The 25,591-nt window shown below is 49.1% G+C and overlaps 8 protein-coding genes across 8 annotated transcripts; 3 read left to right on the top strand and 5 right to left on the bottom strand.

Annotated features, from left to right (window-relative positions):
• Positions 1 to 808: 808 nt before the first annotated feature.
• Positions 809 to 2,051, bottom strand: GGS25DRAFT_199171 (GTP-binding protein ypt1). The gene is made up of 4 exons (XM_049256778.1): positions 1,669 to 2,051; positions 1,562 to 1,609; positions 1,271 to 1,498; positions 809 to 1,163 (listed from the first exon to the last, which is right to left on the bottom strand). Exons 1-4 carry the CDS (start codon positions 1,900 to 1,902, stop codon positions 966 to 968), a joined length of 708 nt encoding a protein of 235 aa, XP_049119277.1. The 5' UTR covers positions 1,903 to 2,051; the 3' UTR covers positions 809 to 965.
• Positions 2,052 to 3,445: 1,394 nt separating this feature from the next.
• On the top strand, positions 3,446 to 4,883 carry GGS25DRAFT_482970 (uncharacterized protein). The gene is made up of 2 exons (XM_049260316.1): positions 3,446 to 4,018; positions 4,080 to 4,883. The coding sequence occupies exons 1-2, from the start codon at positions 3,736 to 3,738 to the stop codon at positions 4,703 to 4,705; spliced, it is 909 nt and encodes a 302-aa protein (XP_049119276.1). The 5' UTR covers positions 3,446 to 3,735; the 3' UTR covers positions 4,706 to 4,883.
• On the bottom strand, positions 4,804 to 6,552 carry GGS25DRAFT_199101 (uncharacterized protein). Its single transcript, XM_049256777.1, has 2 exons — positions 4,897 to 6,552; positions 4,804 to 4,820 (listed from the first exon to the last, which is right to left on the bottom strand). Exon 1 carries the CDS (start codon positions 6,163 to 6,165, stop codon positions 4,978 to 4,980), a length of 1,188 nt encoding a protein of 395 aa, XP_049119275.1. The 5' UTR covers positions 6,166 to 6,552; the 3' UTR covers positions 4,804 to 4,820; positions 4,897 to 4,977.
• Positions 6,553 to 6,578: 26 nt separating this feature from the next.
• Positions 6,579 to 9,480, bottom strand: GGS25DRAFT_482968 (MFS general substrate transporter). The gene is made up of 8 exons (XM_049260315.1): positions 8,820 to 9,480; positions 8,717 to 8,754; positions 7,833 to 8,650; positions 7,741 to 7,779; positions 7,620 to 7,677; positions 7,147 to 7,559; positions 7,022 to 7,069; positions 6,579 to 6,953 (listed from the first exon to the last, which is right to left on the bottom strand). The coding sequence occupies exons 1-8, from the start codon at positions 9,086 to 9,088 to the stop codon at positions 6,798 to 6,800; spliced, it is 1,839 nt and encodes a 612-aa protein (XP_049119274.1). The 5' UTR covers positions 9,089 to 9,480; the 3' UTR covers positions 6,579 to 6,797.
• A 2,026-nt stretch (positions 9,481 to 11,506) lies between these two features.
• Positions 11,507 to 15,142, top strand: GGS25DRAFT_482962 (choline/Carnitine O-acyltransferase). Its single transcript, XM_049260314.1, has 3 exons — positions 11,507 to 12,496; positions 12,547 to 14,538; positions 14,665 to 15,142. The coding sequence occupies exons 1-3, from the start codon at positions 12,097 to 12,099 to the stop codon at positions 14,814 to 14,816; spliced, it is 2,544 nt and encodes an 847-aa protein (XP_049119273.1). The 5' UTR covers positions 11,507 to 12,096; the 3' UTR covers positions 14,817 to 15,142.
• Positions 15,143 to 15,365: 223 nt separating this feature from the next.
• On the bottom strand, positions 15,366 to 17,034 carry GGS25DRAFT_530277 (uncharacterized protein; the record flags this gene model as incomplete). Its single annotated transcript, XM_049265365.1, has 3 exons — positions 16,626 to 17,034; positions 16,376 to 16,562; positions 15,366 to 16,317 (listed from the first exon to the last, which is right to left on the bottom strand). Exons 1-3 carry the CDS (start codon positions 16,846 to 16,848, stop codon positions 15,366 to 15,368), a joined length of 1,362 nt encoding a protein of 453 aa, XP_049119272.1. The 5' UTR covers positions 16,849 to 17,034.
• A 1,411-nt stretch (positions 17,035 to 18,445) lies between these two features.
• GGS25DRAFT_482957 (DNA repair protein RAD57) lies at positions 18,446 to 20,236 on the top strand. Its single transcript, XM_049260313.1, has one exon. It carries the CDS (start codon positions 18,564 to 18,566, stop codon positions 20,052 to 20,054), a length of 1,491 nt encoding a protein of 496 aa, XP_049119271.1. The 5' UTR covers positions 18,446 to 18,563; the 3' UTR covers positions 20,055 to 20,236.
• Positions 20,201 to 24,464, bottom strand: GGS25DRAFT_482955 (beta and beta-prime subunits of DNA dependent RNA-polymerase). Its single transcript, XM_049260312.1, has 4 exons — positions 24,350 to 24,464; positions 24,006 to 24,233; positions 23,901 to 23,913; positions 20,201 to 23,819 (listed from the first exon to the last, which is right to left on the bottom strand). Exons 2-4 carry the CDS (start codon positions 24,130 to 24,132, stop codon positions 20,504 to 20,506), a joined length of 3,456 nt encoding a protein of 1,151 aa, XP_049119270.1. The 5' UTR covers positions 24,133 to 24,233; positions 24,350 to 24,464; the 3' UTR covers positions 20,201 to 20,503.
• Positions 24,465 to 25,591: the final 1,127 nt, after the last annotated feature.

The raw sequence follows: 25,591 nt of genomic DNA, 5'->3' as shown, positions 1-25,591 counted from the left end.
GGGTGAAGGGGTGTACCACCTATATCCAGGATGACTTTACGATGTTACCTATAAATAGTTTCTTAGCCCTTAGCACATGTTCTAATCCTCTTTATATGTAAGATTTGAGAAATTCTTTTCCTGATGAAGAGTATCTAGGCAGTAAGCAGATAGCTTCCACCCAAACCGTAATATCGCGAGGTTTCCCTCCTGTGAATGCTGATTCTGGTTCCTGTCCTGGATAAACCACCGCGTCTGCCTGTACGTCTACTACTTATGCATCCCGAGGACAGCCCATGATGTCGTAGGACGCGGATCTAAACTAAGTGTAAACATTCACATGAAACCAAGAGACAGCAGATGTTATGTAGACAAGTCTGTGTTATTAAGTAGTCCCTGATGTGCAAAGAATGCGTCACGCCGAAGAAAAGGAATGAGAGCATAACATCAGCAAAGACGAAAAACGTCAAATCCCTCACTCCCTGTCTGATAGTTTCTCTCAATCCCACCCCTTGCTTCGACGTCACGGTAAAAAGAAAAAACACACGAATATGGAAAAATCATCATCCACCCACATCCCACAGAAATGCCAGGCGTTCTAGAAACAAACAGCAAACTCTAATACAAACAGGCCTTGCCTGGGTCATGAGAGGAAATCACATTAACACGTAAACTTGATAAGAGGCAGTTTAGCCTCCTCGACCATTAGATGAATTCGTTCTCACATGATGCCAGAATACAGGTAATTCATCATTCCCACGGAACGATTCGGCGGAGGGTTCGGCGACTAGGTAGGATCCAACAAATGAAGTGATCATTTCATCTATCCCACAGGTCAAAAGTGAAAAGTAAACACGTCCCACCATTCTTGTCATCCTGACCATATGCGTGCCTTTCATGCCTTCACTGCCTTTACTGCCAGTCCGTCCCAGGAAATCAAAATGCGTGAGGATGCTTGTCGTACGAGGGTATCATGAATTGCTGCTCTAGCAGCAGCCACCACTGGACGAGTTGGAAACATTGTGTCCAGGGCCAACTTGAACACCAGGCTTGGTGTTCGTGGTGGCTTGCGATCCCATTCTCTCCTTAATCTGTCGAGCCATGGTCAAGAATGACTGTTCGACGTTGGACGCGTTCTTGGCAGATGTCTCCAAGAATGGGATGCCGAGGCTGTCAGCGAATTCCTACGTATCTAGTTAGCGAGATATATTCAATAATACAGTTGGGTGAGCCATTTGTGCATATGGGTGATATTGAGCACAATATGGGCCTGTTCAAGGTCGTCTCATACCTTCGCGACTGTGTACTCAACGACCTTTTTGTCCGACATATCACTCTTGTTTCCGACAAGTAGCTTGTTTACACCTTCGGTAGCATATCGGTCAATTTCCTGCAGCCACTGCTTGACGTTGTTGAAGCTGTCCATGTCGGTGACATCGTAAACAACGCAGATGCCGTGGGCGCCACGGTAGTAGGAGGAAGTGATGGTTCGGAATCGCTCTTGTCCAGCAGTATCCCACTATAGCATAGTCAGCATAACGAGTCGGGGAAAAGTATATTGAGCGGAACACCCAGTGCTTACAATCTGCAACTTCACAGTCTTTCCGGCAAGCTCGATAGTTCGGATTTTCTATAGATAGTTAGTATCTTATGCAAGACTAGATCTCGGCGAAGAGAACTGCGACGTACGAAATCAACTCCGATGGTCGAGATGTAGGATTCAGTGTAGGTATCATCAGCGAATCGCAAGAGAAGGCAAGACTTTCCAACACCGGAATCTCCGATGAGGAGAAGCTTGAAGAGGTAATCGTATCTAGGATGAAGACCGGTTAGTTTGGTACCAGACTTCTTCAACACCTCTTGTAATTTTGCTTGGTTCGCAGGTTGAAGGCCCGGGACATGGGGAGTAGAAGGAGACGCCATGATTTAAAGAAGGATTTATTTATTGTAATGGTTATTGCGGTATTCTGGTTGTGATATGGACAACGCCGATGGTTGGATCCGAAGGATCTGAAGGTGATGCATATCGGAAGTATGAAGAGATAGGAAAGGACAAAAGCGGGAAGTAAACACTATAATCAGAAAGCTTGGTTAGCCTTATTCTCGAGGGTGCTGCTACCGAGTAATCTAATACGGAGGGTAATAGGGACGGTTGGACATACTACTCGGGATTCATCTTGATGGCTCGTAAAATGCGCTGCCTTAGGGAGACAGTGGAAGTTTAAGCGTAGTAAGCACTAATAAAAAGCAACGGAAGAGATGAAATTATCTCAGGTGTAGATAGATGAGGATAGGTATTCGCTGCGAAAGAGCTGTAGAAGATTTGATGATACGGTATGAAAGGGGAAAGACGTCGTTGATGGTTGATGATAATGGCGATGTAGAAAGAGAATTGAGACAAGTTGTAGGCTGCTGCGTCAGGGAACGTCAAGGGCCATTCACCGTCAACTGCCCCGTGCACCGTGCAACCGCCCGTGCACACACACAACACACAAGACGCACTTAAGTGGTGCCAGCTGCTAAACTAAGCTAAAGTTGGGACTAGCCACCCAATCAAATTGCTGTAATCAGTACTAATCACTCTACAATGAGTCTACATACAACAGTGATGCACTAATCACGAGGCGTAAACTTACTTGAGTTTGTATCTACAAGCCAAGATTAGGTGTAAAAGGTACGACCACTGACAGCTTTAAGTGGAAGGCACAGTTAACCTAACTATGTACACGGATTATGTAGGATAAAGGAAGTATATCAGCTGACAACTGTAAAGTGCACAAACACCAGCTGACAGAGTTATGTCATCTATGTATGTTATGCTCAATCATCAATCAAATGTAGATTGATTGATACTCTTGACCTTCCATGTTTTCATTGTACTGTAACTATCTCCCCAACCACTTTATGAATACTTCCATGCAACGTGATCAAGACAACACATTCAACGTCTCATACATGCATAAAGGAATTTGCCTACTTGGAATCGATCGAATAAAGAATTGTGACGAAGACGATATCGGATAGTCGGTAAGACCCGTATCCTCTTCGGCAATTTCTTCTGATCTACATATCATCTTTGAAGGCGTTTCTAGAAGGATTCTAACAGGGTACGAAGTACATACATCCGATGTCATGAAGTGCCCAGTGGTGATGCATCATCATCGTCAACCACATGTGGTACATCATACTAATATAATTTAGTGCAAACCGAGTAAACGGATCGGGTCAGCTGATGCTAGAGAAGAAACTCAAGGAACTCCCTTATCAATACTGTTATAGTATTAGCACATACATATTGGAGTGACAGTTCGGTGAGTTCCGACTTTTAAATCCAAAAGACAAGTTAGTGTCAACCAGGTACCCTGCTTCGGCATTAGGTAGTATGTACGAAGTTAGGTATCTAATGTATTAGCTGGAGGACCAGGACCTAGGTCTGTATGTACTGTATGTTAGTTGGTAGTGGGGTTACTTCTCGGCGTACCGGGGCTTTGTTCGTACAGGGCCTAATATCAATTATTACAGAAATACTTAAAATTCGAACTCGAAATTTCAAGCTTCACTTACATCATACCAGCACTAAGTACCTAAGTAAACTATGAATTCCTACATTCTCTTCTGTTTACGTCCCATATTTTATGAATTAAGATCTAGCTAGATAACTATCTTCTTCTTCTTCACAAAACTTGAAGAACCCCCTCCTGGATCGGATTAATGAATCTCTTAGCCTGTTGACGTCGCCATCGAGGCCTTGGACACATGTCCCTCTCAAACAGCGTCATTCGAGCGCAGTCTAACGCCGTGAGCTCCAGAGCCACCCTGCGCATTCTCCCACCTGTTGCCTATGCCGCTTCCTCGCCGGCGACACATCCTATAATTCCGACAATAGCCTATAAGAAGCCTTCCTCTCTGGCTCATTTATCATCCCATCATAATTTGTCGCCAATATGGTTCAATTCCTCTACCCCACGTTCAAATGTCCCATATTCCGACGACAACTCGAGGGGCCCCGAAGATGAGCGAAAAGTAAAGCTTGGGAAGAGTAGGCCTCACTCGTACCACCAAGATATGTACGCTTAGAACGCAAACTAACGTTTTCCTAGCTTTGCGCATTCTCCAAGAGCGGCTCCCAACCCTACTGCAGTCTCAGCTCCCGCAGGAGATTCTATCACCCCATATCTCGCTTCACTTGTTCCCCACGACACATCCATATCTGCCCACGGTGTCTGGCAGAGTTGCCTACATAGCCGCTCTATGGACATCCCCGCTGGCATGGAACCGAGTCCCCATCATTGGAAACGTAAAGCTGGAGATATTGTCGGAGCGAATGGTCAGCCCGCCGTACTACTCCTCGCCCAAGCGATCCGAGGCCTACGGGGAGCAATTGGTCGTCAAATGGAGGACAGCCGATGGCAAACCTAAGAACTCGGCCGAGCCTATGATAGAAGAGGGGGAGCAGAAGCTAGACGACATGCTCCGAGGCACGCAAAGCATCGGCGAGAAAAAGGCATTCACAGGCTTATTCATCTTCGAGTTCGATAAGGAAGGGCGGATCATAAGCCATACAATTGAGCACGTGGATGAGCACGGGGAATGGGAAAAGGGGCTCGGCGCAAAAGTCGTCGGCCTGACGGATTGGCTACTAGGCGGCATCAAGGGCCGTCCGGACGATGGCGCTCCTGCGCTGTGTGAAGCTACTACAGACAAGGAGGCAAACGGCGTACGGTAAAAGGCGCCGATACGATAGATGATTTTGGGCTGCTGAAAGATCCAGAATTTGGAGGAAAAAAACGGAACGGTCTCGTGTAGACATGTATGTATTATAGGACACCATAGATGATATTCTGGTAGAATTCCAGTCACCACTCAATCCGAGTAGGCAATGTATACATGTACGATAAGCAAATACCTGGCACATACCTACCTAGTGTACCTATATCCTGCATAATGTTGAAGTAAGCACACCTGCTCCCGTCGCATGCTACATACCTACCAACCTACTTAGCACTGCCTCTGTTTAGAACCAGCTGAAGCAGACGGCATAGGAAGCTTCGCAAGGTGTTCCGACAGCTCCGATTCCCTCACCATCTCAAACTGCAAGCTCGCCAACGACGACATGACGATCCCGCCTCTATACCAATCCCTCCAGATCTTCTGCACAAAATTCAACTCTTCCTCCCTCTCCTTCCCCCCTTGCCCCCCCTCTCCCTCATCCTCATCCTGCTCCTCCTCCCTCTCTGCCCCTGCCCCTACCCATACCCCCTCGCCAATTTCTCCTCCTCCATCTATCTCATATTCTACCCGTCTCCGCCGCAGCCCAAACAGCGACCCCTTCCCGCCCATCAACGACCCCTCCCCGCCCATCAACACATGCGTCATCTCATCCCTCGGCGTAACCGCAACCCACACCTTGCCCCCCTCGACCGCAGGAAATCGATCCGCGACGTGGAAGAGCGCACCGAAGATATGTTGCGGCCCCGCAGCCTCGCCGTAGCCCAAGGCCGCGAAAGCGACGGCGAGGCGGCGCACGCGGCGCGCCTCCTCGCGGTCGAGGAAGTACGCCATGGGGCTGTTGAAGCCGTAGCTGTCGCAGGGCTCGAGCTCGCCGACGAGGTACAGCGTGTCGAGGGCGTAGTTGAACCAGGTGCGGGGCGGCTGGGACCAGCGCTGCTCTACCGCTGACGTTGACGTTGATGTGGAGGAGGGAGACCCGTTCAAGAGGACATGCGGGATCTTCCAGCCGAAGGCGGGGGCGTAGTGGTTCAGCGCGAGGGCGCGGGTCTCGCGGTTGACGCGCAGGAGGACGGGGTCCTGCTGCACGGGCGCAGCAGTAATAAAGGGCGAGGTCGAGGTGAAGGACATGTAGAAGCTGTCGTGGGTGAAGAGGTCCGGGAAGCTGGCCCACGGCTCCTCGGGCTCCTCGGGCTCCTCGTCGGGCGGCGGGGCCTCGGCGTCGAGACACGCGGCCGCGACGATGCGCGGCGCTAGCAGGTACTTCCAGATCTTGAGGCGCAGCTCGGCGGGTAAGGAGGGGAAGAGCGGGAAGGCGCCGCCGTGGGCGTGGGAGCCGCGCTGGGTTAGGGCTTGGGCCGAGGGTGTGTCGAGGCCGTCGCTTACGACGCGGAACACGAGGTGGAACCGAGGGCGCTGCGGTGGCGTGGGGTCGGTGGTGTATTTGGATGATGCCATGCCGAGGTGGTGATGGAAGGGATGTATTGCGGGTGAATGGGTAGGTATCTAGGTTAGTGTAGTTGGACGGATATGCCGAGATATGGGCGGTATTGGGTGATGATGGTGAAGCGAGGTCGTAATTCGGTATCTCAGTTGAACTCCCGAGGTTAAGCAGAGTGTGGTTTACGGAGGTTGCATGTAACTTATGTATTCAATATTTCTTTTCACGATTTCTTCATAACTTCATAAAATAGGAAGCTTCGGTGGCCCGATGTGAATCGTTTCCAAGTAACTTAGGATTGACTTTGTAAAGTTTAAGTTTCGAAAGTTATGTACGTACTTGGGCATTTGATTAAGTTTAAGTAAGGGAGATCAGAGTGGGGGAGGGGTGTCTTGTGTCTTTACTGCAAATGTCATAGTAAGTCAACATATAGTTACACCCCTAATATTTATTTATTTTATTTTACTTTGAACTTTCAACAAGTAATTTTGACTCATCCATCCATATATCTAGACGATCTAACAGGTACCTATCATGATGTAAAAAATACACAACGCAACAGTGGTATACGTAATCATCCATATATACACAAAACACCAGCCCAATCCTCTATACAATCCAATCGATTTACACCTAAACTTTCATTATGTTATACTTCCCCTTCAACAATCCCATCCTCGTGCTTTTGGTTCTTATTTATTAAAGAAAGCAAATAGGAGCCATGAGTTAAGCGACGACCAGATGTTCCATCGCCCGAGTCCTTCGTAATGGTCACATTACCCAGACAGGCAGCTGCGATAACACACTGTTGAAAAATAGAATTAGCGTCAGAAAAGAGAAGAGGAAGAATCGCTGGGAGAGTCTCTAACTTACCATGACCATGAAAGGTGTCAATGCAACAAATGCCCAAGTAATTCCGTTCTATCCAGGCGTCAGTTAGTTATAGGTAATCAAGGTATATAGGCTGGTAAACGAGAGAATTGCGTATAAGAACTTACCTTGGCGCCATTGACTACTTGGTACTTTATCTCATCCGAAAGGTTTTGTATGGCGTTATAATCGTTTTGGAACGGAGAGCTGCGCGAGATGCCAGACGTGTTGTTAAAGACGGTGGACATGATAGTGAGAGCAATAGTACCGCCAAAAGTTGTGCAGACACCCGTTATCGAAACCACGCTGGAAATGTGCTTCGGAAAGAATCCGATACCATGAAGGCTGCCTGGCATAAATCGTAATCCCGTGCCCGCGCCGGTAAGTGCCATCATGCCATATATAGTCGGGGTATGCTCGAAGTATAGAGCCCAGGCCATCATACCGATACCAACAGCTTCAATGACCGACCCGAGGAAAAGGGGGAAGAAGGTCTGACGTGGCCAAACGTTGCATAAAATCATCGATATATATACACCAGCTAGGGCGATGTTAGCCTCATGAATACTAGGCATAGGTAGAGAAGTTTAGGGTAACAAACCTCCGAGGCCCGGTGTATAATAAAGCAACTGGACACCAGCTTGGTCAGACGTGAAGCCCTAAAGATGGCATTAGTGGCTTGCTACGATATGAAACTGTCATCTCCCCACGATCGGTCATACCTTGACTATTGTAAAGTAGATGTCGACAAAGTAAAGCACCTAGACAGTTTAGCAACACTACATATGGTCACTAAGCGCAGATATGCACTCACGCTATACATGGCCATCCCCGTCGCAAAGTTGATATAGCATAAGAGGCTAATATTTCGATTCTTCATCAATTTCCAGGGCACCATTGGTCTTTGGAAGGGCAGCTTTTGAGCCATTATCCCACCAGGAGCCATCGAGTACTCGTAGTACAACCAAGCACACGCCAGTAGGGTGCCGATGACAAGAGGAACCAGCACGGCAGGATTGTTCCAATCGTAAGTCGCACCAGCCCAGGTGAATGCTAGAATTAGGAGTCCAAAGCCAAACAAGAAAAGGAGCTGTCCGCCGATATCAATGGTCGTCATTCGCTTGGCAAAGCGTTCTCGTCGACCAGCCTCGCACTCGTCCAGTTCAGGGATAGGCTGGGGTCCGAGGAGGTCATCGCGAAGGAAAAAGAACACGATCAGAATACCGACGAAGGCGATGGGTAGATTTATACCAAAGCACCATCTCCAGTTTGCAGCAGTGAGGTAGCCGCCGATTACCGGTCCTATGCCGTAGCATAAGCCCCCCGTGAGGGCGAACGTCGTCCAGTTCTTCGCATTTTCCTGCAAGGTAACTTTGTCGGCCAATATAGTCCGGATGATATTGTTCAGGCCCGCGCAACCGACGCCCTGCAGAGCTCGACCGAAGATAAATGCGCCAAACGCATTAGTCGGGGCCCCCGTGCAGATGGCGCTGCCAACGAGCATGATACAGGAGCATATTTGTAGAGCCCAGTGTCTCCCGAATATATCGGACATCTGGCCCCAAAAGGGGATGAATGCTGCTGATGTCAAGTTGAAAGCTGATATTATCCAATTCAACTGAGCAATTTCACCTAACCCCCTTTGTTAGTATAAACAGTCGAAGAGTTAGGTTAAGTGTTTGTGTAGTAGTTTCATACCGAAGTCGGCAGCAATCCAGGGCAGAGCACTGGCGACACTATTCGAATCATCAGTATCTATACTCATCTTCACTTCTTGACAATGAAAAAAAGAATGTCATACATAGTAACGTCTAAAGCTTGAAGGGCGTAGGGAAGGATGAGACACGTCGTAAGTTTCCACCTATATATCGAAGCTTTGCGTGATTCGGCCTTGCATTGAAGGCATTTCCCCTTTTTGTCAGTTTCATATGCAACCACGATACTGGATTCCTTGTTTGTGGAATCTCTCTGGTGTTGACATGGCGATTCGGCTTTCTTTGGCTTCTCTGGTTCCTTTTGGTTGGGATCTTTTGATGAGCGAAAGGTTCGCATCAGTAGAGTGATCAACATGATATCTTGAAAGTTAGTAGTATAAGAATAAATAGAATAAAATCGATTCTTTCGAAGAGCGTGATACCAATGCAATATATACTCTATAAAGTGGCCTCAAGAATGTTATTATTACTCTTGACTATCATACAACATAGCTACGAGAAGGATCAGAAAGTAAGCGACTGCATCGCTTCCTATATATATGTACTATACCCTGATGCAGACAGTTCGTTGTGGATAACATATTCGCATCTCCGATTCGCCATAAAGCATTTCGAGCATTTTGAACCTTCTAGGCTTCTAGGGTTGAAGATATTCAGGATTTGGCGATGGCTAAGGAGGCTGTAATGCGATGTTGGTTGGATATTGAGGTGTATCTTCATGGTTGTACCTGAAATTATGGATGACAGTTGACGGACAGCTTGCTAAGAATAGGGCTTTAAGCGAGTCCGAGTGCGTGGGTAGTAGGTACAGTAGTTACTAGGTAGGTTAGACAGTACTGCGCATAGTACTCCTAGTAGTAGATCACTAATAAAAAGCTTAATTCAAATCTAGCCAATCAGAGCATTGGAAGCAAACTTTATTGTCCGCTTTAACCGTGCCTGGCTTTAGGCCTCCCGAGCTTATGAAGTTTGTTATTTCGGCGTTGCAGTAGCTGCACCGCCTCGCACTCGCATTCTCTTCGTCTTACCAACAGCTGTCATAGTATATTCCCTAACTTCCCTAACTAGTCCTATTAATGGTCAACGATATTAGTCAAGCGTTTTGCAGATTATCTACTATTTATTACGGAGCAAAGCTCTAATAAGTGATGATAATAATATTTATACTATTTACTCTTTCACAGTTGGAAGTTAGTTAATACTTCCAAATGCTCGAAGATTGATGGATATCGATTCAATTGTCTGCGTCTATAAATTTTGACGGTACATGTAGCTTTTATGAAACAACGATACACTTAGCTACCCCGCGATTCGCATTATATCATAACGTTCATGGCCATAGGTCATCGACTTCGGTTCAGGAATAGGCCACTACTTCCAAGCTTGGCTATCCCGTTTCTGCCTAGTACCGATAGACTGCGCATTGCTCTGCACTTGATCAGTTGGGTGTCTTCGATCGATCCCAAGGAGCCAGAAAGCCCAGAGAAATGATAACCAGATTTTCATTCGTCTTTATTCTTCTAGGTTAGAATCTAGAAACTGTCGTCAGATGGTGGGGTTTTGCTTCTATGGATGGTCCATTTGCCCGGTACTAGGGAGTGCAATAGGTACTACCTACCTAATCTTATAGCACCTGGGCACCTGGGCACATGCAGTTACAGACATACATCAGCACTACGAAGTACAGAGTACAACTACATAACGCCGTCATCCCCCATTAAGCCCCACGTGTTGCCCTTTCTAGCTTATGCTACCCTCCTAATTCGCCTGCTTCTTTTCTGCGGCACCAATAATGACGAGCTTTTACGAGGATATTGTCCTCGAGCACCTGGACCCGACTAGGATCCCTCAAGTACCCTGGGCATAGTAGACAGGTACCTTAGTAATGTATCATCAGCTGAGCCTTGGAGGTCACATTGGTCACGTTGCTTGAGATCTATGCCCGTACTATATCAATATACCTCATTACTATAACCCAGACGATCCTAACCACTTAGCCGATAAATGAGCTGGGTTTTCATCTTACATACATCTCGAATCGCGATTAACCAGAAACGAAAGTACCTACCTAATACTCACGGCGCAGTCGCATTCATTGTCAATCCCCAGCTCTTCGGAACGACGGTTAGGGCTCTTCTACTTTTCTCTACCCAAGACTTTACCTACCTATCTTAGATTCTTAGCGTCTCTTAGTATTATGCCATCGAATAGTACATAGTTGGATTATCGTTGGATTATCTATTCTTTTAGCTTCTAATTCGCACCCCCGATCCCATTTCTCCGACTACCCAACCAGAGACCATCCACTTGCCCGAAGTCTACCCCACGAACCTGGATACTTTGCTTGGGGCCTTCTTTATTCAACGACTTACCATTTACGACCGCTTGACCCCGTGGGGTATATTTCTTGTCAGTCGTCATCGCAACTAAGTCACCCAAGTACACACCCAAGTACATACTGTAGTAGGTTTTCAACCCATGTAACTTCCGTTACTGCGGTTCAGGTCTTGACTTCATCGCTTTACCTGTTTCGTGTCTGACCTGTGAGGGATCACTCCTGTTTTTTCAGCGCAGCCCTCGTGACTTTCTGTAGACATATATACTAATATACAATTTATTACAGCACTTTGACGGAACAACACTGTGACATATATTGCCATTTTCTTGTTATTTATCTAGGCACCTGTCCAGTAGACTAGGTACTCACTTAGTTAAGGGCCGCGATATATTGCTACGCCGTTACCGCTGACAGAACCGTTCAGGTAGTCAGCTAGGTTTGTTACATTAGTCAAAGAGGTATGTTGGACTGTTTCGTCTCTTGTATCCTACCCAAACCCAGACCCAGACCCAGACCCAGCCTTCTCGGCAGATTATCACCTTTCTTCATTCGCATATATATCGTCGGTCCTGCGGATGAGTCCTCTAGTCCATTCCATCTTACCACGCCTTGGCCAATCATGTTGCTTTTCTGTGACATTATACGTAGGATGGTACCCCGACTAGGAACACCCTTCACACATGTGATTGTGGAACATGCATGCACTTTGATCGACTTGCCATGCCTTGGGTCCTTAGGTTAATGGTCTACTTATAAGTCCATATACTTTAGACCCTTCTCGCATACTCGACTCTCTTAAGATGACTTATATCTCTACATTTCTATCTCCCTTCTCATACCTTACTCCTGGTTCCCTATATGACATGCCATTTCTTTACCTACAGTACTAAGGTCAACCCAAGTGTGATGCCACCCTACTGTCTACAAGATTGTCATTACTTTTACCGCACAGCTCTACGCGGCTTAAACATCAGCACCTGTGTCTCGCCTTTGTTCACTTAACATACCAACAGTAGACTAACGAGATGCCCACCCAAGTTCGCATTTTTGCTATGCCAAAGTCTCTTGGCGAGACTCTCAGTGCTAGTTCAGCAACCATACCGTCATCAACTCCGGCATATACTAGCGAAAAGCCACCAAGTCCCGAGCCAAGGGGTCGAGTCCCACTGATGGAGACGATTCCGGAAAAGCCTAAGGATGGCGGCATCACATTTGCTAGCCAGGATAGTTTGCCTAAACTGCCCATACCAGAGTTGGAACATACGTGCAAGAAGTACTTGGCTGCCCTGAAACCGCTACAAGGTCCTAGGGAGCATGCCGAGACTAAGCTTGCTGTCCAGGATTTCCTCAAGAGAGATGGACCTGGCCTTCAGAAGAAGTTACAAGAATATGCTGTTGGAAAAACAAGTTATATAGAACAGTTTTGTACGTACTTTCTTATTGTGAAGCTCATGTCTTTGCTAACCCTTGCACAGGGTACGATTCATATCTGAATTACGATAATCCCGTTGTACTTAACTTGAACCCATTTTTCTTATTAGAAGATGACCCAACGCCGGCAAGAAACAATCAGGTCACTCGTGCGGCGTCTCTCGTTGTATCGGCTTTGGAATTTGTGCGGGCAGTGCGCCGAGAAGAATTACCCCCCGACACAGTCAAGGGCACTCCCCTAGATATGTACCAATACTCCCGACTTTTTGGTACTGCCCGCGTGCCGACAGAAAATGGGTGCCAAATCGAGCAGGACCCCGAGTCTAAGCATATTGTTGCTTTATGCCATGGTCAATTTTACTGGTTCGACGTACTAGACGATAATTCGGATCTTATCATGAGCGAAAAGGATATTTCAATAAACCTTCAGACCATAATAGACGACGCAACGCAAACACCGATCCAAGAAGCTGCCAAGGGAGCCCTTGGTATCCTTAGCACGGAGAACCGAAAGACTTGGTCGGGGCTTAGAGATGTTCTTACAAAGGAGCAAGGATCCAACAACGCCGACTCCCTCGGCATCGTCGACTCGGCTTTATTCGTGCTCTGCTTAGACTATACGGAACCAGCTACCGCGCCTGCATTGTGTCAGAACATGCTGTGCGGCACGAACGAAGTGGTTAAGGGGATACAAATCGGTACCTGCATAAATAGATGGTACGACAAACTGCAGATTATTGTATGCAAGAACGGAAGCGCGGGAATCAACTTTGAGCATACCGGAGTGGATGGCCATACGGTACTTCGATTCGCTAGCGACCTCTATACCGATACGATTCTACGATTTGCAAGAACTATCAATGGCCAAGCTCCCAGTCTTTGGAAAACAGCAAGTCCGGACCCATCGAAGCGTGACCCGGAGAGTTTCGGAGAAGTCACCACGACACCTCACAAGTTAGAATGGGACATGTCGCCTGAGCTCAATATCGCCGTTCGATTTGCCGAAACGCGGCTCGCGGACCTTATCAGCCAGAACGAATTCGAGTGTCTAGACTTCAGCGGCTACGGCAAGAATTATATCACGTCAGCAGGTTTCTCGCCGGATGCCTTTGTTCAGATGGCCTTCCAGGCAGCTTACTATGGACTGTACGGGAGGATCGAATGCACATATGAGCCTGCCATGACCAAGGCTTTCCTCCACGGAAGAACCGAAGCTATCCGGACTGTGTCGGAAGAGTCGGTAAACTTTTGTCAGACGTTTTGGGCGGATAACCCGGCGGAGGCGAAGGCAGAAGCCCTCCGCAAAGCGTGCCAGCAGCACGTTAGTAGCACCCGGGAATGCTCTAAGGGAAAAGGCTGTGACCGGCACCTATACGCTTTGTTTTCTGTATGGCAACGCTATCTGGACGACGAGAACAGTCGTTCACCTAGCAGCACGGGGTACACAAGCTCTTTCGAGAATGGCTCGGAGCAGGGGTCTGTGGTGGGCAGCCCCGGCAAAGACTCCAATTTTTCGATGAGCGAAGAGGTAAGATCACGCCAACGCGGAGACAGCACGACCTCACGATGCCCAGAAAACCAGGTTCCCGCCATATTTGCGGACAGCGGCTGGGATAAGCTGAACAACACCATCCTCTCGACGTCCAACTGCGGCAACCCTTCGCTGCGCCAGTTCGGGTTCGGCCCCACCTCGGGCGGCGGCTTCGGCATCGGCTACATCATCAAGGACGAGGGCATCAACATCTGTGTGTCTAGCAAGCACCGCCAGACCAAGCGCTTCCTCGACACTCTCGAGAGCTACCTCCTCGAGATCCGCCGCATACTGAGGATCACCAACCGCAAGTCCACGAGCTCGAAGCAGACGCGCGCGAGAGAGATCGACCCCGATAAGCCTAAGACGTCGCACCGCCCCAAGGCCCGCGGCCGCATGATCACGGGTACTGAGAGCCTCCGTGCCCAGGCGAGGTCGTCGACTGGCACAAGGTCCCCGACCGAGGAGAGTCTTGTGATGAGCGAGGATGACGAGCTTGGAGGGTGTAAGTTTCCCCTACCTTCCTACCTCCCTACCCATCTCCCTACCTCTCTACCCCCTTACCTACCTACCTCTATACATATATCCTTCTTTCACATAAGTGCTACTAACGCGTATCCAATCACCACAGACGGCTTCTTCGACGCCGGAATGCTGCTCCAGGCGCTCAAAGCACGTGGCCAGGCACTCGACTCGCAGGGGGAAACGAAGGCGTCTGAACGAGCAGCGGCGAGCGCGAGGAGGAGGGAGATTGGGAAGAAGTTGAGGCTTGTCGAGTATTGAAACGGTGAAAAGTTGGGTATGCCATTTTAAGAGATAAAAGGGGGATAGTTCTGGGGAGATGTATCGGGAGGTTGATTGATTGATTGATTGATTGGCTATTATCTATGCGCTGCTAGGTGTTATGTAGGTCTGTTTAGCGGGAGCATGATACCTCGGCAGGTAGGTGCTTGATCTATCGAGTATTCGAATACCTACCTTTTTGGAGGATTTTGCATGTGTAAGATCTTGTTGTTTCTTGTCGTTCAATACCTATGTTTATATTTACTTGAGTACATACCTATATTCTATTCTAAGTATCACCACAATGCCATGTTCTTTGCTATCAATCTTCACCCGAGTACCTATTCCGGTATCAAAAGTATGTATGTGTATATTTCATATGCATTAATCGTATTACACCAAACTCATACCTAGAGATGCTATAATTATATAAAAACCACCCTATGATATCATTCCCACATCCCATCCCATGCCATCCATTCTTTCATCCATCCCCATCCCCACCCTCCCTTCCTCTTTCCCCTCTCCTTACAACCCCCCCCCCCCCCTTTAACCCAACTCATGGAACTGCCCATGATGATTCGAGTTATAATCCCTCTCGCCCACCACATTCCCACCCGCTTCGTGGACGTTCGCCGGGACCGTATTAGGCGCCCCGTTACCATTCGCACCAACAATATTCTGCTGCGGCGGCGCCCCGTAAGCGCCGGGCTGCTGCTGCTGCTGCTGCTGCCAGCTAGAGTTGATGGTCGTGCTGGGGCTCGTGGGCGGCGGCTGCTGCACGCTCTGCCGGTTGTCGGTGAACTGGGACAGGGGGCTGGTGGAGTCGTTGCGGTCGGGCAGGTGGGCGGCGGCGAAGCCGGCGGGCTTGTTCGGGTCCGGGTAGTACCCGTTTTGCGGGGGGTAGCCCGGGGGCGAGTTTGGTGGTTGTTGTTGGGGCGGGTACTGCTGCTGGCTGTAGTGCGGGTTGTACGCGGCGGCGGGTGGCTGGGAGGGGTCGGTGGGGCCGCCGGGTGCTTGCGCCATCTGGCCTGCTGCGGGGGGCGGGCCCGTGATGTTCTGCTTCTTCTTCTTGTTGTGGCGGACGAGGAAGAAGATGCCGAGGCCGATTAGGGCGAGGCCGGCAACGCCGCCTACGACGCCGCCGGCGATGGCGCCGATGTTGGTCGACGAGCTGGAGCCGCGGGAGGTAGAGCCCGAGCCCGAGGAGCTTCCGCCGCTGGTCGCGCCGGCGCCCCCGGTTGCGCTGCTGCTGTCGTCGTTGTCGCTGCCGCTGCTGCCGCCGGAAGTTGGGTTGGAGCCAGTTGTTGCGCGTGTCGTGGACGAGTCGTCTGATAGCGTTACGACGACAGGCGTGAAGGATCGGCCGTCGGACTCGCCGCTGTAGGTGGTGTAGAGTGTTTGTGGTGATGAAATGCTGTCTGAGTCGCAGAAGTAGTCCTCGACGCCTGGGACCTCAGGAAATGTAACTGTTCCGCAATATGGAGCTGCGATGTTTGTGCTGTTGGCTGGATCAGTATCATGTAGGATTACGTTGTCAAGGCCACCGTGTGACTAACCATTTGACGGTATAAGTGTCTTGTAAACAGCCATAATCACAAGCGCTCGAAAATGCGTAATCTTGGTAGTCCACGCATCCGACTCGGACACCGCAATCATTGCCATCACAGCAAGCAACTGCGCCGTACGATGCTGAAGTGACAAGGGCGCAAGTCATATCCGCACCATTACAGGTAAACGCAGCACCTATCGTCGAGGTTAGTTAGTTTTATGTATCTATAGGTGTATGTATAACACGATATTCCGTACCAGCTCGTCCATTTACAAATCCACAGGTGTTGTCTGGCCCTATGAGAACTGTCTGCCCATTTTGTCTCTTGGCCAATTCGTGAATACTTGGGGGTAAAGTAATCTGAGGGAACTGGAACGTCGGGTTGGGCACAACGGCATCGGTTGCCTTGGGTGGCTTTCCATCGAAGGCCAGGGCCCGAACGGCAGTGACGAACACGGCGGCGGAAAGGAGGCTCGCCATCTTGATACTTTCTCTTTAGAAGAAGGCGTCTAGTAATAGGAATCGAGCGTCTAGGTCTCCTACGCCGAGTATATTGGGGTACTTCCCGGCTTCGGAGTGTTTATATGTGACGACAATAAATCAACCTACGGGAGCAAAAGAGACACAACGCGAACGCGGGAGAAGGGGCATGGAGGTCTTTTTATTAAGCTACAGTGCCTCGGTGAAAATTTAGCACTAGGTATCCCGACTTGCCCATGATATCCGAACGGCAATGACAAGCACGAGGCGTATTTTTCGGATCTAGATGAGTATCTCGCTTCTCTCGCTTCTCCCTGGCCCAAGATGAAAGGTCGGCTCAACCTTGAGCTATACCATTTCTTGCATAGGGAGATTAATTGCCAAGCATCATAGACGGGTGTGGCCAATGATGATGGTACGAGACCCGTGATGGCTTGCAGGAGCTGAAAAGTCGCAGGGAGTATCGGTGGCTGCGCCAAGAGGCCATCAAATCTAGCTTCAGGCAAAAAGGCTCGAAGAGTCGGTTCTTCCCCATAACGGCTTGGTGAAGAGGAGCAAAGTTGTACTTTGCACATTACCTACCTGTAACCACATAGGTGCCCTAAGCAGCTAACCTAGGTTACTAGGTAGTCTGTATCAACTTCTGGTATTTATTTCGCCTTTCATTCACTAGCAGATCCAATCTAGCCCTAACACCAACGTGCCCGTGTGTCTAGATTGTGAGTGCTTTGTATCGTGACCCGAGGTCGCAATGCGGCTGAAGATAGTCAGGTAGCCTCTGCGAATATATCAGACAATTCATGGTCATACTTTTCAGCCGCAGAGCCAACTGTCTGCAATATTACCTAGTACCTACCAACCCACCAACCTACCATAAAGACTGACATGACGCTGTAAGGTTGCTGCAGTCTCTTTCTTCTCGGTCTGCTAATTAACGGGTGTTTTGAACAAATTAACTGGGCATCCTTGGGAACCTCTGGATAACCAACCAGAGAATAGAAGGGCTAGCCACACCTAGACCGGGCGACTAGACAACCCAGGGTCTAGGGTAGAAAAGAAACTACTAATCACTCCCGTCGAGCTGTGGAAATGATAACTGAGGCTAGCTCGACATGCTGTAGGTAGCTAGCTGTAGGACCAGTGTAGGTACAGTGGTAACTTGTAAGTGCCTAAATTGTTGTATAAATTGTGAAGAATTTAAGAAGTTGAGCTAAGCTAAAGGAGATGCATGAAATGAAAATGATACTAGGTAGTAGGTAGTGCCTATTACCTAACAACCTAGCAGTCCTGGAGGTAAGGTACCTAGGTAAAGAGCGAATAGCAACTGCTGCTATTTCCCAAAAAGGCACAGTTAGGCGAATTGTTAGGGTAGCAGTAGTGCTGGAGTCCGCTAAGACGGCGGTCAAGTTAAGCCTTAAAAGGGGTGTGATTGGTCTACCGAATGCTACCTAACCTGTCTCCACTTATAGTTAGACTTGAACGATTACGTAGCATGTACATGTATTACTAAGTTAATACTAACTAACTGGAAGTCACCTGATACCGCGAGATCGAAACGTTTAGTTTTAGTGCTGACATATCAATATTCTTGGTAAATCATACTGTACCTGGAAATTTGTAAAACAACGCGACTTGGTTGGTTGTACACGCAATACCTACCTAGCTTCACATAGTTAAATGCCAACACAAATACAAATGCGCGAACCGCCCGCCTCATGACAGATCTGTCACGGATCCTGCCGGACTTCCCGATCGGCCGCTATGCCAACCTGCTACCCACTATCGAGAAGCATGGCCTAACCACCGCCGATCTGCTCGCCCTCGAGGCCCCGGATATAGGCAAGCGCACTCAGCTAGCTCTCCTAGATGTCAAACGCCTCTGTAATGCCATACTCGAGGCCTTGCACGTCGACCTGGGTATCTCCGACAAGCCGCAGCCGAAGACGGACGAGGCAAAAAAGGGTAAAGGCACAGGCATAGGTACGAGTGTACTGAAGCAAACCGGCACGGAACTCCTCGCCACCCCTCAGCATGCCATCAGCACCCTAGACGACGAGCTCGACCGCGCCCTCGGCGGCGGCATCCCCACCGGCTACATCACCGAGATCACCGGCGAAAGCGGCGCCGGCAAGACCCAATTCCTGCTGACCCTGCTCCTCGCGTGCCAGCTGCCTCCGCCGCGGGGTCTCGGCCGCCCCGCCCTGTACGTCTCCACCGAAGCCCCTCTGTCGACCCGGCGGCTCTCGCAGCTGCTCGCGCACAACCCGTACCTGCGTAACCTGCCCCCGGCGTCCAAGCCATCTCTCGACGGCATCGTCGGCACCGTGACGCCGGACCTCGAGTCGCAGGACCACATCCTGCACTTCCAGGTGCCCGTCGAGGTCGCGCGGCGGCACGTGGGGCTATTGGTCCTCGACTCCGTCGCCGCCAACTACCGCGTCGAGTTCGAGCGCGGCGCCTCCGTCGCGAGCGGCGCTAACCTCGCCGCCCGCTCCCACGAGCTCCTGCGCCTCGGCACCTTGCTGCACGACCTCGCGCGCACCCACGACCTCGCCATCGTCGTCGCGAACCAGGTCGCCGACCGCTTCGCCGCCCCTGCTAAGACCATCGCCGGCGGGGTTGCATCCTCGCACCATTCGCTCCCGCGCGTATCCCAAGAAAGCCCGCTCGCATCCCGGAGCCGGGGCATGCCGCTTATCCCCCCGGGCCTCGAACCCCCCAGCAGCAGCAACGGCATCGACGCCACCACCGAGCTCCAACTCCTCCGCTCCAGCATGCCGCCCCCGCCCCCCACCGAAGACCCCCCGGCGCCCGCAGCCCTGCTCCTCGACCACCAGCAGCGGTGGTTCACCGGCTGGGGCGACGACCCCCACCCGCACCACCACAACCTGAAGACGCCGTCCCTGGGCCTCGTCTGGACGACGCAGATCGCCGCGCGCATCGCGCTGTTCAAGCGGCCCGTGTACGGGCGACAGCGGGAAGTCGTCGAGGATGAGGAGGGCCAGACGACGACGACGATGAAGAATTGGCGGCGCTGGATGAAGGTTGTTTTCGCGCCGCATGTGCGGGGTACGGGGCCCGGGCTGGAGGGCGCGGTGGAGTTCGAGGTTACGATGGGGGGGTTGAGGAGTTTGGAGAGGAAGGGGAAGGGGAAGGAAAAGGGAAAAGAGGAGGAGATGGCGACGGCTACTACCAAGGTGGCTTAGGTTACTCGGATTCATGAGATTGTACTCCATCGATGGGATATGAACTGGGTTAGGTTAGGTAGGGTGGTAAGATATTATGAATGAATGAATTACCGATGAACCTTGACGACTGGGTAAATAAATCCTTTATACAACAAGTACATCACATCACATCTATCTATCAGAAGAACTTGAAAATTAAACTACTGCGTTCTATCGTGGTCGCGAGCTACTGGTGACTACATATTGCACCAGGGGAGTAAAGCAGTGAAGTGGTTTTCTATTAAACCCCAACCAACCATGGAACGAATTTTACCAATCGACCCAACTACCTGAGGTAACCTAGAGCAATGCTATGCCATCCCAATCCTATGTACATGCGAGTACAATTTTATTTCCATCTGAAAAACACAAATACGCCGTCCCATGCGACTATCATATAGGTACTTAGCCAATTCCGCGTACTTCGACTATCGTGGATGGGGGAACTCGTCCTCCAACTTCAGCCGCACGCCAACGTTCATGCTGATCAGCTCCTGGATGAGAAGCTTCGCAGCGTACGGCATAGTCATGCGAGCGACTTCTCGGCTGCTCCGGCAAGTGCTGCAGTAGCCCTTGTAGCCGAAGAGGCCGCACCGTTCGCAGATATCTATCTCGCAGGCGTCCGAGCTGATCATGAGGCGCTCGAGAAGGAGTTGCGAGGCGCCGTACGCGATCAAACAATCCCGTTCCATTTCTCCGAGACGGAGACCACCGTCACGAGATCGACCTTCTGTGGGCTGGCGGGTGAGAATGGCCCGAGGGCCGCGCGAACGCGAATGCATCTTGTCCTGGACCATGTGCTTGAGTCGCTGGTAATAGATTGGCCCATTGAAGATGTACGCTTGAAGGGGCTCCCCGGTTATTCCCGAAGTAAAGTAGTCTTTTCCTTCCCAAGAGAATCCGGCATTGACTAATTCCCTACTCATCTCTTCAAGGGGATGCGACCTAAAGGCATCGCCGTATCCGTAGTCCCTGCGTCCCTGGACGATGGAAGCTTTTCCCGTCAAGCATTCAAGCAACTTTCCGACTGTCATACGAGAGGGGAAACCGTGAGGGTTCATGATGATGTCGGGTACGAGCCCTGTATCGGAAAATGGTAAATCTTCTTGGTCCACGATAATTCCAACAACGCCTTTCTGACCGTGTCTGGAAGAAAATTTGTCGCCTAGCTCAGGCCGCCTGGTCTGCCTTGTCTGGACCTTGATAAGGTGTGTTTGCCTCTCAGTTTGCGTGACCATGACTTTGTCGACATAGGCGGGATCTGCAAGTCGATACGACAATGGTGTCTCGCGGAACTCCTGGGCCATAGTCTTCCCAATGCCGGCGATCGGGTTTATGTCTACTGGACTCTCTTTCTTTATGAGAACATCACCGTTTTGGACAACACATCCTACATCGGCCAGTCCGTCACTAGATAGTGCGCGGTGCTTTATTTCTGAACGGTCGCTGTCGCCAATTCTCTCGCGGCTCCCGTTGGCATACTTCTGAAGATCTGCAGTGTACTTACGGAATACTTGACATCGTCCGAACCCACGGTCACAAGATGCTTTATTGAGAACGAGGGCATCCTCGATATCGTAGCCTGAGTACGACATAACGACGACAGTTGCATTCTGGCCCGCAGGTAATTTGTCGTAGTGAATGAGTTCGATGGTCTTGGTGATTACCATTGGCCGTTGGGGATAGACGAGAGTATATAGGAGTGTGTCGATACGGTTGAATTGATTATAAGCAATCGCCCCTATAGCTTGCTTACCCATAGCGCATTGGTAGGTATTTCTGGGGGATTGGTTATGATGTGGGAATGGGATTAAGCCGGCTACAGCACCAAGTATCGTGAACGGTTCAATTTCGAGATGTGTCGTCGCTTTCGTAATATCCTTTTCGTAAAGGGCCACTAACGCATCGTTCTCTTCGTTAACATCGAGATACTCAACAATGCCTTGCTTTAAGAAATCGTCGAAAGTGACCTTTCCAGCTTGCAGTAATCTCAAATGGTTATCCTTGATTTTGGCCTCGCCGTTCTTTACGATGATATATGGTCGGCAGATACGTCCTTCGTCAGTCGCTATATGCACAGCTGATAGATGTGTGTTGATATTGATACCAATAAAAGGAGATATCCACCCTCGTCGTCTCATGGTGCGAAACTTGGCTACGAATCGCTTCGGAAATCGAGACAAAGCAAAGGGAGTACCATTTATATAGACAATGTATGTGCCCTGTTTGTGCATCTCGGCACCAGAGAAGCAACGAAGCGGTTCAACTCCGGAGTCAAGTGTAAAGGCCCATCTCTTGACAGGCTCTTCGTCAAAGTTGGTGGTAATATGGGTCATAAGAGCCAAATTCTTGATCAACCCGCATGCTTCACCTTCGGGGGTATCAGATGGGCAGAGCATACCCCACTGGGATGGCTGTAGGGCACGAGGACCACTGACTTTCCTAGTTTTCTCAAACTGACTGCTTATGCGGGTCATCATTCCAAGGGCGCTGATATAACTGAGACGGCTAAGAACGTGTGTCACGCCAGCCCGGTCCATCTTGAATCGTTTCACGCTCCAGTTTCCGGTCTGAATAGCTCGGTTCATGCCTTCGGTAATGTGCTTCCCCTGAGCACCAACTTGCATCAGAGGGTCCACCGCAATAGCCCGGTTTTGTTTTTTGAGTGAATTCTCGATGTTCCATTTGAGGGCTGTCATGAAATTCTTGAACAAATCCTCGAAGAGTAGAGAGAGAAGCTGACCAGCTAATTCCAGTCTTTTGTTGCCCACAAAATCGCGATCGTCGACGAGTTTGTGGTTGTAGTAGGCCATAAATACTCGGCGGATCATGAGGGCTATGTAGATAGCCTTTGGATAAAAATCTAGGCCTTCGACTGGAATATGTGCGATGATGAGGTTGGCTAGCGCGTCGAGGCCTTCTTCAATAGTACTACGGCGAGCCTGTGGCGCGCCCCCTGGCTGCTTTGCTCTACCACCCATCTTGACTCTCGCCCCAATATAGTCTAAGGCTTGTTGCTGGGTAAAAACTCCAACCCTAGTTGCTTCTTCGAAATTCACAGCGAAGTCATCTTGAAATCGGCCATCAGACCCAGCAACTAGCATCATGATCTCATGGTCAGAGAGACCGCCAAGAGCTTTCAGAACAATGACGATGGGTATGGCCTCAACAAGGATGTTGTGCTGAAGGGTAATGCGGTCCTTCTTGAGAGTCACATATGTTTTCGACTTTCTCTCGTGAGTAGAACTGGTCACGGAAGCCATGATAATGCTGTTCTTCTCGTCTGCCTCAACGATGACTCTGTTTTTACTCAGCTGCTCCTGGACAAGAATCACCTTTTCGGTTCCATTGATGATGAAGTAGCCGCCAGGGTCTAGTGGGCATTCGTTCATGAGCTCCATCTGAGCGTTATTTGCCCCGTACAGCCGGCATTTGTTACTGCGGAGCATGACGGGCATACGAGCCAGCTCAACATTGCGGCGAATGATCTTCTGCTTCTCACGACTATATGCTATGTCGACCAGAATCTTGGCAGAATATGTCATGTCTCGTAAGCGACATTCCATGGGCGTGATATCATTCTCGACCCTGTAATCACCAAAGTCGGAACGATCCGGGGGTGCAACCCGGATATCGATGAACTCTATCCAGAAACTGCTGTCGACATCACTCCTAAGAGTGCGGTTGGCCTTGACAATTTCCTTTATCTCATGATCGACGAAGAAGTTGTATGAATCAATATGCCTAACAATTATCTCGTTAGTATCATCAAACGAATCCTAAGAACATCTCACATGTTACTAAGTAACATGGAAAGATACATACTGTTTCACCAGACCTATGTAAATAACTATGTTAGCATATTGACTATACTCATTTGAAAATCATAAAGATTATCATGTATGAGTAGGTATAGTAGATGTTACATACCTTTGACCTTCAAGAAGGCCGGAAGTAACTGATTCTTGTCATCGACAGTGGAGATAGGATCGGTCAACTTTTTGCCATTATAGAAGGGTTCTAAAAGAGCCTCGAATCCGTCATCGATGTAAGGCATGTTGAAGACGTTGCTTATTAAACATTTTTCTTTATAAAATTGATATCGTAAAATGCTGGAACATTGAGATGCTTGGTATTTGATTCGACAACTTCGATAATCTTAGATTTGTTAATAAAGCTTTCGAGGTAAATCCATGTCCCCCACCAAAGAAAAAAACATGCATTAGAATTCACGTGTAAGCACATTGAACTTTAATGACATAAGCAAACCTTACAGTTTGGAGAGTGATTTCGGAGTTAATCAAGGATCAAAGTTCTTCCATCACTAGCCTGCTGCCACTAACTACACTAGTCACTGTCACTACAGTTTCAGCGGATTCAGTACCCAAAGGTTAAAACTCCCCTCTCTAAAATAACTTGAATATCATTCATGTCAATGCCTATATTTTAGAGCTCATATTTTACATTTTATATTATATTTTATATTTTATCCACCACAGAGTTGGAAACCCAATACTTCGGATCAACGTCTCCACGCTTCATATGTATGTCTGTCTATCTACCAAGATCAAGATGCTGACAAAAGCTTGAGAATCATACAACCACGATAGCCATACATAGACATCAGCTCGTAACCTTGGAATTCATCGCTCAGAAATAACACTTGCTCAGAAATAACACTTGCATTAACAAAGTAATCAGCTCTACGGGACTTTTCTTCGCGTATCGCGAAAGTAAAGACTCATTTACCTGTATATCTCCACATACCCATGAGCCATGGCTTTCTTGTCGCTTAATACCCCATATACACTCTCCCTATTCGGAAACATCTCTATTTTTACCTAAGCACTAGCCATCCTCTTATACTAAATAGGTATGTACCTACATACCTAGTAGCTAATAGCTAATAGCTAATACTGCAGATACTACAGTAGCTATCGAGGGACGCAAATCGCAAATCCGGGACGTACATGGCTGCATGGGTGTACAAGACCAATAAGGCCAATAAAGCCCACGAGGCCAATGAGACTAATGAATGGAGGGTTGACTTAAAGTGCCAAGGACCAAGCTCATCCATCTAGCATAAATGAGCAAGTGAGCACAATTCGTGCCCCTCTTTACCCCTCCATCGCCGTCCATCGAAAATAATCTCTGCCCCTCGTCTCGACTACCTTCTGCAGCTTGCCTGCAGTGAATCTGCAGGAGACTGTGCGCTGTGTTGGCAGATCGATTTCCGCCGTGCATGGTCCTGTGAAGTTGCCTCATCTCTTGTCGAGTAACAAGTATGTAACAAGATATATGACACGATACGATGCGATACGGAAAGGGGGACAAGTCATGCTTCGCAAGGGAGTTGCAAAATAGGCATAGTAATTGAGCCCGCTTGCCGCATCGTCATATATCAAATTATCAAATAATAATGCGGAACGCATGCGAAAGAGGGGTTTGAAGGAGCGGGGCTAAGTCAGAATTCGATCAATTATCTCCATCCGGAGAGAAACATGCTGACCTAGCTT

Source organism: Hypoxylon fragiforme (assembly GCF_022984875.1).
Source record: "Hypoxylon fragiforme strain CBS 206.31 chromosome Unknown GGS25scaffold_3, whole genome shotgun sequence".
In the NCBI taxonomy this organism is placed as follows: domain Eukaryota; kingdom Fungi; phylum Ascomycota; class Sordariomycetes; order Xylariales; family Hypoxylaceae; genus Hypoxylon; species Hypoxylon fragiforme.
This window is presented reverse-complemented; position numbering and strand designations above follow the sequence as displayed.

What these genes read in the sequence shown, in the direction of transcription:
- GGS25DRAFT_199171 (XM_049256778.1), bottom strand. Translation starts at nt 1,902, where the DNA reads ATGGCGTCTCCTTCTACTCCCCATGTCCCGGGCCTTCAACCTGCGAAC. An exon ending in AGACTGTGAAGTTGCAGATT is followed by an intron (nt 1,499 to 1,561) that starts GTAAGCACTGGG and finishes ACTATGCTATAG; the next exon opens with TGGGATACTGCTGGACAAGA. An exon ending in TTGAGTACACAGTCGCGAAG is followed by an intron (nt 1,164 to 1,270) that starts GTATGAGACGAC and finishes CTAGATACGTAG; the next exon opens with GAATTCGCTGACAGCCTCGG.
- GGS25DRAFT_482970 (XM_049260316.1), top strand. Translation starts at nt 3,736, where the DNA reads ATGTCCCTCTCAAACAGCGTCATTCGAGCGCAGTCTAACGCCGTGAGC. An exon ending in AAAAGTAAAGCTTGGGAAGA is followed by an intron (nt 4,019 to 4,079) that starts GTAGGCCTCACT and finishes ACGTTTTCCTAG; the next exon opens with CTTTGCGCATTCTCCAAGAG.
- GGS25DRAFT_199101 (XM_049256777.1), bottom strand. Translation starts at nt 6,165, where the DNA reads ATGGCATCATCCAAATACACCACCGACCCCACGCCACCGCAGCGCCCT.
- GGS25DRAFT_482968 (XM_049260315.1), bottom strand. Translation starts at nt 9,088, where the DNA reads ATGTTGATCACTCTACTGATGCGAACCTTTCGCTCATCAAAAGATCCC. An exon ending in TCTACTTTACAATAGTCAAG is followed by an intron (nt 7,678 to 7,740) that starts GTATGACCGATC and finishes TGCCATCTTTAG; the next exon opens with GGCTTCACGTCTGACCAAGC. An exon ending in AAGTAGTCAATGGCGCCAAG is followed by an intron (nt 7,070 to 7,146) that starts GTAAGTTCTTAT and finishes ACGCCTGGATAG; the next exon opens with AACGGAATTACTTGGGCATT.
- GGS25DRAFT_482962 (XM_049260314.1), top strand. Translation starts at nt 12,097, where the DNA reads ATGCCCACCCAAGTTCGCATTTTTGCTATGCCAAAGTCTCTTGGCGAG. An exon ending in AAGTTATATAGAACAGTTTT is followed by an intron (nt 12,497 to 12,546) that starts GTACGTACTTTC and finishes ACCCTTGCACAG; the next exon opens with GGTACGATTCATATCTGAAT. An exon ending in GGATGACGAGCTTGGAGGGT is followed by an intron (nt 14,539 to 14,664) that starts GTAAGTTTCCCC and finishes CAATCACCACAG; the next exon opens with ACGGCTTCTTCGACGCCGGA.
- GGS25DRAFT_482957 (XM_049260313.1), top strand. Translation starts at nt 18,564, where the DNA reads ATGACAGATCTGTCACGGATCCTGCCGGACTTCCCGATCGGCCGCTAT.
- GGS25DRAFT_482955 (XM_049260312.1), bottom strand. Translation starts at nt 24,132, where the DNA reads ATGCCTTACATCGATGACGGATTCGAGGCTCTTTTAGAACCCTTCTAT.